Source organism: Sminthopsis crassicaudata, chromosome 4 (assembly GCF_048593235.1).
Source record: "Sminthopsis crassicaudata isolate SCR6 chromosome 4, ASM4859323v1, whole genome shotgun sequence".
In the NCBI taxonomy this organism is placed as follows: Eukaryota; Metazoa; Chordata; class Mammalia; order Dasyuromorphia; family Dasyuridae; genus Sminthopsis; species Sminthopsis crassicaudata.
The window spans coordinates 409,906,019-409,925,091 of record NC_133620.1 but is presented as its reverse complement, the minus strand read 5'-3'; the positions used below and the strand labels follow the sequence as shown (position 1 = coordinate 409,925,091).

General features: G+C 32.6%; 1 protein-coding gene across 1 annotated transcript in view; it reads right to left on the bottom strand.

Moving 5' to 3' along the window:
* Positions 1-1,344: 1,344 nt before the first annotated feature.
* Positions 1,345-19,073, bottom strand: part of TLCD4 (TLC domain containing 4) — a 73,106-nt gene continuing 55,377 nt past the window's right edge. The window contains exons 7-8 of the mRNA XM_074262751.1: positions 5,631-5,704; positions 1,345-3,460 (exon numbers count right to left, since the gene is read on the bottom strand). Of these exons, the coding sequence (XP_074118852.1) occupies positions 3,142-3,460; positions 5,631-5,704 (393 nt within the window). The 3' untranslated portion in view covers positions 1,345-3,141. The remainder of the gene's footprint in view (positions 3,461-5,630; positions 5,705-19,073) is intronic.

Genomic DNA, 19,073 nt, shown 5'->3' with positions numbered 1-19,073 from the left:
AGAGCAAACTCAAGCTCCTAATTCTTTTAAATTGCCCAAAGAAAATATTTAATTGTGTTAATTAGTTACACAGCTAATACTTAACTCTGATTTTGCATGGACAATCACATGGGTAATTAACTCAACTTATGTAACAAAATTTTCTGCTGAGTTTTAAAGTCACAATATGAAGGTTTTAGTTTTGGTAACATCAAGTTACCAATAATACAATTAATTTCCTACAAAAAGGTTGTTAGAAAATTCCTTTACATCGGTTTTACATATTTTGAAAAACATCTGAATCTCAAATATGAGCCCCTAAAAATTCATCTAAGATCCATCCACTTAGAATATTTAGTATCTAAATTTTCTCATCTCTTAACCAGAAGTATTCCCAAAACATTAAACCATCTCTATCTCAGAATGTCATAATCACAGTACAACTAAGTTTGAGGAAATATATTTTTTGTGAATTATGTGAATTTCAAGTTGTTAAATTACCAATCTTTCATTTCATGTGTTTTATATCAGCAGTGAAACTGGATGATTTAGATTTTTAAATTAAAGAATTTATAGTAAATAATATGCAGCAAATACATAAACAAATATTATATGTGATTAACATAAGCAAAAATAGCTTAATCGAAAATGACACTTCCAATAGATTTATATTTGAGATACTTATACTAATGAAAGATATTGTTTGTGACAGATATAACATAAATAATTTTAGCTATAAATACTGTGTTGAGGTCTCAAAGTATTAAATTTTATACTGTCTTTATTATCTCAAGTAGCTTTTTAATCTGTGTTCAGAACTAAAAGATATCTTAAGAACTAAACTCTCTATTTCAAATTTATTTCATTCTAAAGCTATGTATTTCTAAAACAATATGTGTGCATATGTTTGCCAAAAAGGCTGGGGTGAGAGAAATATTTTTCCTATTTTTTCATCTAAGTAATGAAGTCAATAAATATTTATTGACTATTTAAGTGCAAGGTGCTTATAGTGTGCCATTAATTAAGGATTTAAAAGTATTAATGATTTAACAAATAAATGCCAATTATTTAAGTGGTTTAAATATAAGTTTTTTTTCCAAATGTTTTTATGACTTGCAGCCTGGACAAACAATTCAAATAAGAAAAACAGCAACTCTGGTTTGATTTAGTAAATCATTTCTGACTTTATCAGGCCATTTACAATCCAGAGTGGAACTTTCATCAGATTGTTAAGTGTGAAAGTTCTATTCCAGTGAAAATAATTAGAAATGTACCTGAAACAAATCTTTTATTATTATTATTATTAAGATTCTTTTAATCCCTGATGTACATCCTTGGTTAGATAAAAACTGTATTTTCCTTTCATAGGTAGAACAAAACAGAGTTTAATCACCAATCTTTCAGCAAATGAACTGCTCTCTTTTATATACATGTGATAATGTGATAATACTAATAATCACCACAGGTACATAATTACATCATCATCCTTTGTCTTTTAGACAAAATTAAAAAAAAAAAGTAACAATCACCACCACCACCAAAAGTACTGTCCAAATATCACTGGGTCTCAACTCTATTAAAAACATATACATATACCCCAAAAAAACCCTGCAATATTTTTAGGGTATTTTTAGGAAGATAAATGGCCTATCTCAAGAATCTGATAGATATCATACTGTACGAGATGATCTTTGGTACTGATGATTACTGGGTTTTAAATGCAAAGAAGATTTTGCAAATCACAAGAGAATAATTTATCTTCTGCAAGGTAGGTGGAGAGGGAGACAAGGCAGCAAAATCATCGCATTTTTCTTCACAATTCATCCTTTTATTCTAACCACATAATCGCCTACTGACATTTTTAGAGAAATCATTCCTCTCTTGTGGAAGTTTTTAATTAGGTCTATGTCAGTTCTTACTGTTATATAAAAATAGACCACAGTATTAACTTTTTAAAATGCTAAAGACAGAAATTTAAAAATAAAACCTGTTTAATAAATTTCATTAATAACCAATCACATATAGTAAGAGAATTTACCTTCTGATTCTTTCAGATACCAAATAAGAAAGGAGACAAACATCAATAAATTTAATCATAAGGATGTTAACAAATATTTAGAAGTTTTGGAGGGGTTAATGAAATAAAGTAAATCTAGTACACTAGAGTAGGCACATTTGGAATGTCCTTCTGAGATGCCTACTGCTATCAAATATTGATTGTTCTCCCCTACCCACCCCCACTCTCCAATCTCTTCTTTCACCAACACATATCAAGGAAGGATATGCTCAGTTCTAGAGAAAATTATTAAGAAAAGAGGGGGAAATAAGTTTTCTAATTACATGAAATTTCTTCCTTCAGGAAGAACAAAATTTGAACCAGTCTTAAACTGGGAATTAAGAAATTCCAAGTTGTTAAAATATCTCTGAAATTAAAATTGGTTTCTTTTTTCAGCTAACCCCAAAAGTTGGTTATAAAATAACCAAAATTTTACGTGTTCAGACATGATAAACAAGAAAAAATATATAAAAAGAGCATATATACAAAATCCCTATTTACCTGAAAGAAAAAAAAAAATCACACAATGAGGGAAATATTTTCCATGACTGTGCTAATTAGATACATATCATGAAGCAACAATACTTCCTCCAGATATTTAAATGGATAAGCTATGCCAGAGTCATCATTTCATGTCTTAAAGTCCCTTGATTAATATTGACCATTTAGAAGCCAAGCCCCATATAAGTGTTGGTTGCCAAGAAAACATTGATAGAAAAAGAGCTAAAGGTCATTTAAATTCTGTTGACAGAATTACTCAGATAAAATGAAGTGCACCACACACATGAACACAGCCATCTTTTCATAGTGAAAAAATGCTAGTGCAGGTAATACATTTCTGAAGATCTTCATTGAATTCATTAATTGTTCTTTAAACTCCTAAAGTTGTATTCATGCTTATAAGGCAGCTGGAAAGCTGAAAAGGTGTCTTGGAATAAAAGCAACTCTTAGTTTTTCTTTCCTAAAGTTAAAAACAGATGTTGTCATGGAAATCTTGAATAGCAAATATTAATAAAGAAGCACAGACCATGCCAAGAAATGTCATATCAGCACATATCAGCACAAATGTTAAGCTGTAATGAAGGTGTTTTTTCATTATGCCATTTTTAGTCAAGTTTTCCATTTTGATGACTCTTGTTGGTTTTCTCCTTTCTTATAAGAGAGATGACTCTGAGACATCCCTTTGAAATTTTGATCATCCACATCACATTCATTACATCTAAAACACTACTGCAACCAATCCAGGCACTTTGGGCAGCAAATCCTAGTCTGTTGAAAGGTTCTGTTCCATACACAGCATAAATACGACTATAGAAAGGAGGTATAACTGCAATCCTTACAATAAAGAATACTACTGTCATTAGTACACCATTGATGATGTTAGCTTTAGAAGACTTGGGATATCCTAGCACTTCAAGGAACCACCTGGAAAAAAAAAAAACATCAATTAAATTAAATCCATATGTCATGGGTAACATGAAGTGAAGGAGAACATTTTTTACTTTTGCTTTCAGAATGCAATAGATTCCCTTCTATATGACATATGGGTGCACATAGTAATTTTGATAACTTTTATATTATTTTTAAAAGAATATAAATGTGTGATGTATTGTACCTAGACTATATTGTAACACATGTAAAATGTATGGTATTGCCTGTCGTCGGGGGGAGGGAATAGAGGGAGGGGGGGTAAATTGGAAAAATGAATACAAGGGATAATATTATAAAATATATATATATATATAAAAAAAAAAAAAAAGAATATAAATGTGTGTATGGTATAAATATTAAATGTGATAGACACATTACAAGCATCCACACTAAACTGGAAAATTCAAAGTAAGGGTCTAAAAGCAATGAAAAGGGAGAAAAAATGTGATAAAGAGCAAGTATTTAAATTCAATCAACTTCAGTAGTTCCTAATTACCTCCATGATCAATATGCAAATCTCTTTTTACTTTTTAAAGCCCTCCACAATCTGGCCTCTTCTACCTTTCCAATCTTTTTTTATACTTTACTCCTCTTGCTTTTCCCTCCCCTTACTTCACCCCTCCCTACCCCACATCACACAATCTGGCACTGACTTCCCTACTGTTATTTAAACAAAACACTATCTACCCAAGACATTTTTCAGTGGCTGTCCCCTATGTATGGAATTCTCTTTTTCTTGGAATTCTCTTTTTCTTACCTTTGCCTCCCAACTTTCTTCAAATCTCAACTAAAAATACCAACTTTTGCAAGAAACCTATCTCAATCCCATGCATCCAGATTATCTCCAATTTCTTGTCAGTCTTTTTATACATGGTTATTAGCATATTAATTCATCCTTAGAAGTGTTAGCTCCTCCGAATGTAGGGCCTGTTGTTTTTTGGTTTTGGTTTTGTTTTTGCTTTTCTTTGTTTCCCAAATACTTAGCATAGTGCTTTGCATTTAGTAGAAGCTTAATAAATGATTGCTGACTTGACTTAGAAGGAAAATAGACAAAAGTTTAGCAAAATATTCCCATCTATATTTATCAGCTTTGTAAATATAGGCAAGTTACAAATAACTTCTTGAAGAAAGTGCATGAAGTATTACTATTTTATTTGATAGATAATAAAGCTGAGCTACAATAATCTGCCATAGTCTGATAGCTAAAAATGATTTGTTCAGGTCTACATAAAGGCCCAGGTCTCCTTGAAGGGATAGAGTAATGTCATGTAATGAGTTGCATTTGTGGTCAGAAAATCTGGGCTACCATCCTATTTCAAAAACTAATAAGTCATATAGTCTCTCTAAATTTCAGTTTTCCCACTGTCACTATTGGTCAGTCACGTATGACTGTTCATTATCCAACTGGGGGTTTACTTGGCAAAGATAATGGAACTGTTGCCATTTCCTTCTTCAGTTCATTTTACAGACAAGGAAACTGAGGAAAACAGGGTTAACTGATTTGCTCATACAATCTAGTTAAGTGTTTGAACTCAAGGAGATACGTCTTCCTGACTTCAGAATCAGCACTATATCTACTATACTCTATCCACTTAGTTGTCCCAATTATGGGTGTATTATGTATCTAAAATATAGTATCTTATAAAATGTATGTATGGTGTTAAGTTATAATTCTGTGGAATCTTCTGAGTTTTGGCAAAGATCATTTCCCCCCAAAATCATGATTCTCAGATTCTTTTGCCCAGTGTATAAAATGTTCTACTGTACTACCAAATGAGATCATTCATTCAGTAGAGATTCACTGAGTTTTGCTTAATGAGCAAGGTACTATGCTAAGTAATAAATGAAAACACTTCTAATATTAGTGAAATGATTGTTATTTACAATAAGTAAATCACTTAGAAGTCTTCAAAACAGAACCCATGATGTATAATCAAAATCTATCTGATATATATATATACACACATATATATATGTGTGTATATATATATATATATAAAATTTCATCCTGTATTATAAGTGACATTATAGCAAGCAATACAGGTTAGTATTATAAATAATTTTAGAGATGGAGGTATCAGGGCAATGCAACATCATTTTCTACTTTTAAAAAATGGCTTACAATAAACAACTTTAAAAATCATTAACAATATCAACAACCTACCGCTGATTCACAAAAGGATTTGAAAATTCTGCAATCAGACGAAAGTTACCAAAATATGCCAGGATTCCTCTCATCTAGATTATAAATATTAAATACATAAAGTCAGGTATATCAACTTTTACCAAAATTTCCAGCTATTTAAGAAAACATACAAATTGTATACATTTTTATTGTCAAAGCTTTTCTTCATAACAGAATTTTAATGTTTAAAGATGAATATTTTCAGACTTTTACCATTATAATTTTATTAATTCTATAAAAAAGCATTAGGAATTTGAGGCTTTGCTATTTTTAAAAGTAGAGGGGAAATCATTACATATGCTACCATTTCTGTTTTTGAGAAAAAAATTTAAGTAGGACCCCCAAATTTAAAAGGTTCTGAAAATAGTAATAATTAAGGACTACATTCTTAAATGGCTGTGGAGTTAAAAAGTTGGCATGTTTATACCAGTCATTTAAATTGAATTTTATATTTTTAACACATTCTTAAGTCAGTGTAGTCAAAATCAGAAGGAAAGCAGAAAATTGAAGGAAAAAATACTATAGACATAAATACATATAAAATGTTTTTCATATAAAGGTCTCATATCTCAAATATATTTTTAAAAACCCTACTAAATCTATAAGAATATGAATCATCCCCCAGTTGATAAATGGTCAAAAAATATGAACAGCCTATTTTCTAATGAAAAAATCAAAACAATTTACAATTATGTGGAAAAAAATATTCTATATTAAATTAGAGAAATGCAAATTAAAACAACTTTGATATAGCATTTCCACCTATTAACTTGATTAAGATGATATAAGAAAAAAAAGAGGCAATATAAGAGGGAATATAGAAAATTGGGCCACTAATTCACTGTTTGTGGAACTGTAAATTGATCATTTTGGAGAACAATTTGGAACTATGCCAAAAGAGTTATAAAATTGCCTGTACCCTTTGCTTCTCAAGATGTTTAGGGAAAAAGGAAAAAAAAACCTTTATGTTCTAAAATAGTAATAGCAACTCTCTCTGTGGTGATAAAAAAACTGGAATTTGCAGGGGATATCTATAAATTGTGAAATGGTTGAACAAGTTGTGGCACATGGATTGTGTTGGAATACTACTGTGCTATTAAAAAAAAAAAAAGAAAAATCTTAAATCAGAAACATCAGCTGCCAATAAAAAATACTTGAAAGCAAACTGAAGATTTCACAAAATCTAATATTACAGCCCAAACATATATAAATTTGTGCTGATAAACTGGAGATATTTGTTTCAATAAAAAAAAAAAAGATTCAGTTGTTTCTTATATGCAGAGAATTATGCTAAATTAGATTAGACAGGATCCCTAGATGCAAGAAATTTATAGTCTTGTTGAGGCATCTGCCACATACCCAGTCAACTAATACAAAACAATGAGAACATCAAAAAGGCACAAAGTACAATATCTTACTAATGGGACAATTGATAGATGTTATGATTTACTAAAGAAATAAAGGAAGACTTCAAAGAGGCAGGAGCACCTGAGCCTTGGATTTTGATAAATATGAAGAAATTCAATTGGTAAAGAAAGGAAAGCAAAACATTCCAAGGTATCCATTAAGTGCCTACTACAAGCAGCCATGGGATTAAACAGTGGTTATACAAAGACTGGATTGAAAACAAATCCTGCTCTGGAGTTAATGTTCAAAAGAGGCTATGGGGAGAGATAAAATAGGAACTTCTAAGTATATTTTTAAAAATTGATTTCAGATGATTTCAGAAAAAAATAAGGTGCTTAAAGCTGAGGGGGGATTAGGAGGTATCTCATGTAGAAGGTAAAATTTAAACTGAGTCTCAAAGGAATTCTAAATGTAAATTCCATTTTAGTGTTTAAGACTCTTCAGAACCTGGCTTCTTCCTACCTTTACAATCTTCCCACACTTTACTCAATAATAATAGCAATAATAAGCTAGCATTTATATAGTATTTATTATGTATCAGGCACAGTGATAAGCTCTTTACAATTATTATCTCATTTGAACCTCACAATAACCCTAGAAGAAAGTTACTATTCCCATTCTACAGTTAAAGAAATTGGGGCAGACAGAAATTAAGTGACTTGCCTAGGATCATACAATTAGTAAGTACTATATTTGAATTCTGATTTCTTACAGTATTTACTAGGTAATGTGATTCCAGCCAAGTCACTTTACCTTTGTTTGTCTCAGTTTCCTCAACTACAAAATGTAGATAACCACAGCAGTTACTTCCTAGAATTGTTGTAAATTGTTGTAAAACTACCTTTTCAGGTTGTACTCCAATAGTTCAAGGCAAATGGTAATGACTTACAAAAGTGGCAGTGGGAGTAAAGAAGAAAAATGGAAGGCACAAGTAGAGGTAAAATCTTCAAGTGTGTAACCTAAGTTTCCTGCCAAACTTGGGCCAAGCCTAAAAACCTTAATTACAGAAATTAAGAAGAAAACCTGAAAGTCAAGATTTCAAGAAGGGGAGACTAGCTGGATGATAATGTTGCTAAAAGAAATAATTACCAAAACAAAGCAGGTTTGTGAAAAAAATTATTATGTTCAGTTTTGAATAAGTTGACATTGAGCAATTAGTAAGGGTACTCAAGATTTTTAATTTTGTGTCATAGGAAACAGTTGTTCCCTAGAATAAAAGATATATTAAATTCCATATGCTTTTTAAAAAATAGTTGTTCCCATCTCAATGGGAATGTTATAAAAATGGAGAAATATAATTGTCTCTAAATTCTTTTAGGACTTGCAGCATTCTCGTATGTAAATTCTGAAACTCCTTAAATGTAGAAATTAGAAATTCAGTAGTCAATTAAAATTTGTTTTTATCATCTCAAGGTCACTGTCCTCAGTGAAGTTGGAATGGATAATGGGAAAAAAGGGATAACCCTAGACACAAGATTAGCACATCACACATTCCCATTTAGCTGCTTCTAGTCAAAAGACTCAAAGCATTTAATTAAAAACATAACTAATTCACTAAAATACATGACTTTTCAAAATGTCCACTAAGCTTAAAACAACTTAATGCCAGAGATATAGTAGACCTAAACTCTATGCAAAATTGGCCAGGAGTTTCTAAACATCTTTCTTAGTCATTAAAATAACAGCCTTCTTGTTTGGGGTTTTTATTTTTTTGTTTGTTTTTCCCAATAGCCCCAAATTTCTGGCTAAAAACAAGGGCCAACACTCACAAATTTCATTCATACCCACTGCTGTCCACCACATTCTTTGCTCCTTTATCAATTCTCTTTTGTTCCTACCCCAGAGCTAGCTCTGAAAGCAGAATTACCACAGATACAAATCTCGGGAGCTAACACTATGAGCCAATTTGGCACTGAAGACAAAAGCTGATTGGCCCTTTAAAATTTATAAACCACATTCTTGAATGGAGATACAATCTCAGATGAATTCTACTATGCCTTTTGTAGTAGATAATATTAAATAAATCTTCCAAGTAGATTAACATATATTTTGTAACAAAAGTAAATTAGATGCAACATTCTTAAACTTGTGTCATGAATTTTTAAACAAATATGAATAATCAAACCAAACAAATTTCCAGGGCAGTGAGATGGCAGAATGGATAGAGCACTGGCCCTGAAGTCAGGAGGACCTGAGTTAAAATCTGATCTCAGACACTTAACACTTCCTAGCTGTATGACCATGGGCAAGTCACTTAATCCCAACTGCCTCCCCGCCCCCCACACACAGTTCTCATATTTGCCACATATTTCATTCTTTCTGCACATTTAATCCAATACTTCTCTCATGAGGAAGTGGATGGAATTCCTCATCACCAGTCCATAATGGCCTCTGAGATATTGAAGAGTAAGATTTTTAAATGATCTACACAGAGAATAAAATGATTCAAACAGATGGATTTAGTCTTGACTCACTTGAAAAGGAGATATTAGCCTAGGGGAGAACAAAACTCTAATGCCTACTATCGCAATGGTTCTCAAACTTTTTAAATAGGGGGCCAGGTCATTGTCCCTCAGACTGTTGGAGGGCCAGACTATAGTAAAAACAAAAGCTCACACTCTGTGTTCGCCCCTCAGCCCATTTGCCATAACCCAGGGCTGCATAAATGTCCTCAGCGGGCAGCATCTGGCCCACAGGCCCTAGTTTGAGAACCCCTGAGAGAAATGAAGAAAAAAGAACTGCTTGAAGTTCAATTTCTTCAGGAGACAATTTCAGGAATAAAAGCCTAGGGAGACTTTGTTTGCAACAAGGTACTGCCAAAAATCTGCTAATTATAGAAAAACTACCTAAGTAAGCAGTTTCTAACAATAACACTGATAGAATATATCTTCTGTGGGAAGGGGGCCTGGAAGAGTGAAAAGCAAGGACAGTTTGCTCTCTTAGCCCAAAAGTCAACAGTAAGAGGCACAATGAACCCAGGATCTAAGCTATATCAACTATAGAAAGCATAAAGGAATATTACAATGACTGGTTGGAGTAATGCAAAGTTTTTCTTGGGGATCTAATGAACAATTTGCATTTGTGCAAAATAGTTCCATGTCACACATTCCCTTCTTAAAGTCAAGTCATAATTTTCCTCTGGACCAAAAAGAGATGATGATTTGGGGAGGAAAGGTGACACATAAAGACACGCCTCATACCACAAGGACAACTAATTGACACAATGGATAGAACGCTGTACTCGCAACCAGTAGAACCTGAAGTAAGTAGACTTGAGTAAGTTACCTGCTTTAGTTTTCCCACCTATAAAAGGAGGATAATAATAGGACCTACTTCACAAGATTGCTATGAGAATCCAATTAGATAATATAAAAAGTTTTGCTAAACAAAGCATTACATGTATACTTTTTGAGAATAAGGGATCATTTTGTTTCTTGTATTAGAATCTTCAGTGCCTGGTACATAATTGACATTTAATAAATGCTTTTTAATTGATTAATCTTTGTCTTTCTAGCCACAGTGCTCAGCATAGTATCTAAACATTGAGGAGACACTTAAAAATGCCTTTTGATTCCAACGCTTTCTCCCTGTGTCATCTAGCTTAGTAGCTGGATGAGTCAATCAGTAGGTATTCATCACATATGTGGATAGTCTTTGCTCCTCAGTTGTCATTTTGAAGCTCCCTTGATCTAGTTTGCAGTCTCCTGGTAAATATTTTCCCCAGGAATTTTCCCACAACTAGATTCATTCCATCCTCTCCAAAAGCCCATCACTGCTGTTTCTTAAGCCCTGGTTCAAAATCTGTCATACTGTCTTCCTATCTACTAGCTGGTACAGTAGATGGAGCTTTGGGCTAGGAGTCAGGACTATCTGAGTTCAGACCTAGCCTCAGACACTTTCTATATATGTGACTCTGGACAAGCCACCCTTCATTTGTCTCAATTTCCTCACATATAAAATAAGGATAATAACAGCACCTTCCTCAAGGGTTGTTGTGAGTATCAAATGAGATAACTGGAAAATGAGATTACTGGAAGTATAATACTTGGCACATAGTAAGTGTTATACAAGTACTAGCAATTATTATTATTAACATAACTCTCCATAGATTTCTTCTCTCTTTATTCTCCAGACTTTGCTGCAATGCCTCAGCTGCCTTTTTTCTCTTTGTATATGGCCTCCTCTCATTTTTGAATTCTTCTCAAACTACATTTTGAGGAAGAGCACAGACTAGTTATCCTTCACTCTCCAGACTCCCCATCACTATGCCTCCACATGAGGATATATCCTTCTTCCCATGTCCTTTTACATGTTCTCTTCTCACATTAGAATGTAAGTTCCTTGAAGGCAGAATCTTTCTTCTGCTTATATTTGTATTACCAGTAGTTAGTATAGTGCTTGGCTCAGGCTATGTGCTTAACACTATCATTTTCCTGTGATCACATTATACAGCCTGGCTAATTCACATTAAATTTTCAAAGCAATAAGATGAATGCAAGAAATAATCATTTGTTTAAAAAACCTTTACCACCACTATCACTATCCCACCTTCAATACTTTCAATACTACTGCTACCAGTACAACTATACTAATAATAGAAGTATCAACACTGATGAAAGATAATGAATCTATTAAAGTATATCCTGATAGATCAAAAGAATGTTAAAGAGAATATCTGTGCTATCAGCTTGGGGGCACGAAATGTGCCATTTTACATTTATTGCCAATACCAGGGCAGGTAGGTGGCAACATAGAGTCAGGAAGTCTTCCTGAGTTTAAATTTGGTCTCAGATACTTCCTGTGATCCTAATTAGATCACTTATCCCTGTTTGCCTCATTTTCCTCATCTGTGAAATGAGTTAGAGAAGAAAATGACAAACCACTCTAATATCTTTGCCAGGACACTAAAGGGAATTACAAATAGTTGGACACAAATGAAACAACTAAACTACAACAAAATGCCCATTCCCAAGCATGACACTTTTTCAGAGGAGGTGCTTGTTGAATTTTGTCAAGGCATGTGAAAACATCTCCCATGGTATCTCTGATGGCGATATACTAAGGAGATCTCAGGAGATATTTTAAATGGCTTCTTAGACAACTTGGGAATGGCTGAACAAGTTGTGGCTATAATGGCATTTTATGTTCTATATGAAATGAAAGATTATTTCAGAGAATCCAGAAAAGTATAAACTGATACAAAATGAAGCAAATAGAACTAGGAAAACAATTTCAACAGAACAGTAACATTGTAAAGAAAAATAACATGGAAAGATTTAAGAACTCTGACCAAAGCAATAACCAACCATACCTCCAAAGAAACAATATTAAGACTGTTACACTAACAGAGGTAATAGACACGAGGTGCATACTGGTCCTGCTTTCTGTGTGGATTGCTGTAAGTGTTTTCTACTTTTCCTCCCCTTTTCTCTTTTCTTAATGGAAGGAGGATACAAATAATCAGAAGGGAGAGATTAGCAATAATGTTGCCAAAGAAGACACTGAATTTTTCTTTAAATGAGCAGAAGGAAGTACAAACAAGCAGGACATTTTTCAAAGTATAGAATTTAACATTCTATGTTGTTGTTTTTTAAAAGCAGTATGAAATAGAAACTCACAGTATCTTATAGAGTCTGCTTTTGGGATTTTGTGACATGTATAGAAATGATCTTTTTGTCACTTTTAAAATCGAGACCAAGAAAATGTAAATATCTTTTTTCCTGATCTTTGTAGAGGGAAATGTGCTTGTCTCGTAGTTCAAAAGAAACATTTTTTATAAAGTCAATTGCATAAGCACAACATGCAAGATACTGCTGCCTGAATAACAATTCCTATGAAGACTCAAGAATTTTAGTGGACTAAATTGAATTAAATTAATTAAATTCAACAGCATGATACAGCAGCCAAAAGAGATAACAATGTTAGGCAAAAGGGGGAAGAGAACATTTTTGTAGCTCTGAGAAATTTTACATGCTCAGCCCCCTGTTGAAGTATTGGGTTCTGTTTTTAAAGGTACTGACAATTCATGTTGAAAGTCATAAAAGGGTAATCAAAGTTACATCAAATGACTGATTGAAGATATTAGGGATGTTCAGTCTGCAGAAGATCAAGTCTTGGATGAGACACAGTCTTTTGTTTTGTAACTGACTGATGCCCTTACTATGCCCTGGAATGCCTTACCTTATATCGGTGCTGGCATGCTATAGCTTCCTCCTGCACTAGCTTCTTCAAGATGAGTCCTTAATGTCTCACCTAAACCTTATGGCTTCCCTATCATCTCATACAATGCACTGAACATAATAGGTACTTAATAATTATCTGTTATTTTGTTTGCTGACATGATAGCTATCTTCAGTATTCGAAAGTCTGTCATGTAGAAAGAAGCAGCATTGGAATTACTATATCTACACCCAAAGAGAAAAAAGAGAAGCAATGGGAAGAAGATTCAGAGGCTCAATATAAGATCAAACATAAGATTACTGACTTTGGGCTGAAAGGGATTTCTGAGGACAGAGTCCAACACCCTGATTTTTAGATGAGAGAACCCTAAGGCACAAGAGGGTAAGAAACTACTCAAAGCCACAAAGCTAGTATATTGTATTGCTTTTCAGGGTGGTTTTTGGAAAGAGGATTTTAAATCAGCCCACTGATTTCAAATTTAGCACTCTCTCCTTCTTAATAATTAAAGCAATACAAAAATGAAATGGGTTAACCTGGGAATTGCTGAATTGCTCATTACAGGAAATCTTCAAGGAGAAGATAGATGATTGCTGGTTAGGAACATCATAAATCCCCAACAGATACAAAGTGACCTCCAAGTTTCCTTCAAACTATGAGATTCTCTGTTTCTATAAAAGGACATACTTGTCATTTTCTAATTCATACAAAGCAAAAATAATAGCAAAATGTAACATTTCTTTCTAGGTACCACTTACAGATTATTCAAAATTTCTCCAATAAATTAAAATAAATTTTAATTAAAGCAGCAGTGTGACCTTATGGATATAGAGCTGGCTTTAGTTAGTAGAAAGAACTTAGTTCAGCCTCTGGTATATACTCTGACCACAGACAAGTTACATAACCTTTTATCAACCCAAGTAATCCTGATTATAAATCATGATGATTTGTTTGTCTGTATTGATGAAGGAAACTTTGATAGTGGGAAGAATGATACAATAACAAGTTGTGTCTCCCTCTCCCCCACTCCTGTTTCAATTTTTTTTGACCAAGAGACAAAATTCTTATTAGAATATAAAATAACTTTCGTGGGATTATAGATTTGGAGGGACAAGAGAGAGACCTAAGAGCCATCAAGTCTACCTCCTTCCTTATTAATTTGGGGGATGAAAAAAGTGAATTCCAAAAAGGTTAAAAATCTTACACAGCATCAGACAGGTAGTTCCTCATGAGGGATTTGAATCCAGGTGCTCTAGACTGTAAGTCCAGTCACCTACATACCACTCTATGCTGCTTTGTCGTATTTGATCACAGACATGCTGCAAAGAGTATTTCCTTTGCAGTAATCAGGAAACTCTCCAAAAGTCGCATATTGTTACAAGTCCACCTGAATTCTTTTCTTTCTGCCTAAACTCTTCCCTTAAAGGCAAGTAAAAGTATCTTGATTTTAATGTAGTGAAGAAATTGATTAGGTAACAAGTTAAAATCATGAATTTTTTGAACTTGAAAAAAATTTAAAAATTTTGAAAGGCTTCAAAAATTTAAAACTATCTTCTAATTTGGAGGTATCGCAAGACCAAAGAGTATATAAGTAAAAGGGATATTAAATTGGGGAGAAAAAAATGAGGTCTTTATATAAAAAGCAGTTAACAATCAAAATTTTAGAAAAAAAAAACTAGGGTAAATTTTTGAGTGTAACTTACATTATTAACAACAGGCTGAGTAAAGTACAAACAAGCAAGTTAGATATATGCTGCAGGACAGTTTGTGGTTAAGCTAAAAATAGCAAGTTAATTTAAGCAGTAAAATGCATCATTCTGTTCTAGAATTTTTTTCTTTTTCCTTTGCAATATTTTTCTATACAGAGATGTCAGAGAGTTAATTAAAAGAGAAGTATTTCTCCAAATTAGGTATTTTCTTCCTGCTGTCACACTAAGGAGCTAAACTTTCAGGGCAATGGTAAGAGATGTTATTTCCTCCTGGAGTATGATCCCTCATCTCAAGGTAAATGGTGAAGCATAGTTATGATAGCAATACAGGTCTAATAAGTTATTAGACTTTTTCAAGCATGAATAACTAAAAGACATTATCATTAGCTATGTGAAACATATACTTAATGAAGATATGAGTTCATCGTTGTCTTTTTAATTTAAAAAAATTATTCATTTAACTTAAAAATAAAACAATGTAATTCATAAAATTTATAATCTCAGCAAATTGTCCAGCTAGTGTAAGATTTAAAGGGGAAGGAGCAATATCCTTAATAAAATAAATATGGAATGCTTGCCAAATAAATGCACAGGAAAAAAATTTATAAAAAAATACGAAATTATGTGACCACTTATTTTGATCTATTGTTATGTTTAACTTACTCAGGGGAATGTCCTAGGTTTATTTCTCAGTTCTAACTCTCCTGCACTATGCCCAATCTATACTTGCTATCTGCTAACTGTGGCAAAGGTATGTCCACTACTATGCACATTTGAGAAAAGTAAAAGCCCTCTCAAATATTTAAATAATTTCTCAACTGTAAAACAGTTGCAAAATGTTTCTACTATTGTGGTTTTGATTTTTTAAAGATTACTTCTTCTGTTTTACACAAAATTAAAAATATATGACCTAGTAAAACTAATTAAACATTTTATTATGAAATTATCTTTAGTACAGAGTTCTTTACTAACAACTTTCATCTCTGCTTCTGAAGCTTTATCCAGCTCATGTCATTTACCTGACAAATCCTAATACTAAGTCTCCCAGTTGTGGATGATCTTTTCCTTTCTCTGAATTCCCATTAGTATTCTGCATACCTATTATTAATAATGTATTTATTTCACTAGTTATCCTACACTTGTCAAAGTGTTTGTTACTGAATGCATTATGTCCCTACCTTCTAATATACAAGTTGTATGAAAGCAGGCTTGATTTCTGATTTATACACTCAATCAATTTCTAGCAGAGTACCATGCATACAGGAGGTAAATGCAGGGATATTCTATTTTTTCAACTATTCTTCTCCAAATGCCATTATCTTAAAAGCCAGGTCACTTACATATGGCATCTTAGATAATACTGAATGTGATTCTTATTGCTCATATTTATAAATTAAGAGGTTTTTTCCCCTTCAAAATGGAGCTCTATCAATCCAGATGAAACTGTTCTCCTGCCTCAATTTTTTTCTAGAGCACTCTTAGCATCCCTCCTCTACCCTCATCACACCCTACTTTACATGATATTCAACCATGTATTATCTCTAGCATCAAGCACAGTACTGTGGATGTAGTAATTTTAAATACCTTTGCTGAACTGAACATATATTCTGATGAGACTTAGAATGGGAGGCAATAGCATGGGACAGTGAAGAAAGCTAAAGACAGGAAGGACCAGCCTAGGATCCTGCTTTTGATATTTACTAGACAAACTATATAACCTCTCTAGATCTCAGGCTCTTCACACATTTAATAGAAGATAATAATAATAATAATAATGTTGATGATAATAATAATAGCCTACAAGATTATTGTGAGGCTAAAATAAGATCACAAATGTAAAACATTTTGGAAAACTTTTTAGAGATATATGCCAGCTGTTATTATCAATATTTTGCCTGTAATCTACATGAAGCAATTAAAAAGCTAATGACCACCTAGCAAACGCAAATATTTAAATAATTTCTCAACTATAAAACACAGAAGAGTTATAAAATGTTTACAATCTCTTGATTTTGCTCTTTTAAAGATTACTTCTACTTTACATAAAATTGAAACTCATGACCTAATAAAACTAATTTAAAATTTTATTATGAAAAATTATCTTTTTCAAAAGTTTTCCATAATGGCTTGAAATTTTTATTGCATTCATTTTTACTTTGATGCTGCAATTTCATGGACCACATTTCAATTTTTACTGTCACTTCTTATCACTTCTCACAATTTCAATAACATTATGGTTTATCTTTTTTTCATTCTTCCTCCTTTCTTTTTTTGCAACTTGACATATTACACTTAGTTTTTCCCTTCTCTTTCAGCTTTAGTCTGCTTAACATTTTAATTTTTTTACTATATTTTTGCTTTGACAGTTTAGTTCTAGTTTCAATTTATAACTTCAACATTTCCCTCAAGGGCTTGAAGTAACTGACACTTTTGAGAAAAAATACTTTCATAAAATAAATTATTATTCTACTTCTAGAACATGGTTTTAAGATTCTGTCCTATAGCAGGAGTCTAATATCTTTTTTTTCAATCTAAACATGTAAAATCTAGGGAGAAAGTGCATGTTTAACCAATACATATAACATCTGAGAACACAATGGAACTGTACTGATTTCATTTTCATGTTTTAAAAAATATTTGTATTTGTGTGTATACATATATACATATATATTTTTGAGTAAATAAATCACAAAACAATAGATATTTCTTTATAAAGCTTATTGTATACTATGAAATGTATTACAGACTTACAAAAACTTACAAATTATTTGCTTTCAACCTACATTAGTATGAAAATTGGGAGAAATGACTTATGTAGATTTTAAAAAATAGAAGGTACAATCATAAAAAAAGGTAAATGTTTAATTTCTGGAAAAGGTCAACAAGTGATTTGAAAAGGAATGAGTAAGTTTTATAAAATATGCTTTTGTAAACCCAAAGTTAAGAATTCAAAAAAAAACTGAAACCAAGGAGAGATTCAAAATTAAAACTTACTTTTTGATACAAACATTTAAAGTATTTTTTCATATGCAAGAGTGGAAATTTACTTGGGAAATAGAAGACTGAATTAAATTGAATTAAAAAGTGATACAAACACTTAAAAGTATTTTTTTCAATCTTTACCAAGAGAAGAAATATGCACTATTTTACCAGCATATAACAATGATTATTTGGGTCTCTCCATACTGAAAACTTTCATTTTATTTTTAGGAGCTTTTTTAGAGGTGAAGACCATCTGTTCCATCTCTCTCGCTTTATACAAGGGGAAATAGAAGCCCAGAGAGGCTGAATATTCCATGTACAAAGATCTGGGAAATGAACCCTATGACTCCAAATTGAGCATGGAGTAATAATAGTCATTGTTCAGAATAAAACAGGATGTCCATTCTGTGTTTTCCAGCAAAACCAAGTAAAGCAGTGAATTTGTCAAAATGAATATTCCACAGATAAAATTTTCTCTTTTCTATTTTTTCCAAAACAGTGACACAAAATTAACAGGATTCCTTCATTCTCTCATGTCAGGCACTAATTAGATTACTGAGAAGAAAAATACTAAGGCTCTCACATTATTATTCTCAGAAGCATTCAAATGACCAATGATCAAGTGGCTATGTTCCCACTGTCCAAGCATTTTATGGTAAATACAATCCATATTCTGACACTGAGCCAGCCGAAGCAAAAATTATTTTTAGCCTCTTGGGTTTGTTTTTTTTAATCATATTTGGTTGAAGTTGATAAAGAGGATCATTTACAAAGAGGGGTGTGTGTGTGTGTGTGTGTGTGTGTGTGTGTGTGTGTGTGTGTGTGTGTGATCATCATATATTGGCATGCTATCCTTAATAGGATAAAGATTATTCATAAAATTAGAATCATTGTGTTGGTAAGGATCTTACAAATCATGTAATCTCATCCTTATATGATGATCAAATCCTTTCTACAATTTCATCATTATGTCTCTCTCTTTCCCTCCTCCCCCCACCCACCAATGTCTGTGTCTGTGTCTGTGTCTGTGTCTGTGTCTGTCTCTCTCTCTCTCTCTCTCTCTCTCTCTCTCTCTCTCTCTCTCTCTCAGCATTATAGCCGATACAATGTTTAACCAATACATGTAACACCTGAGAACACAATGGAA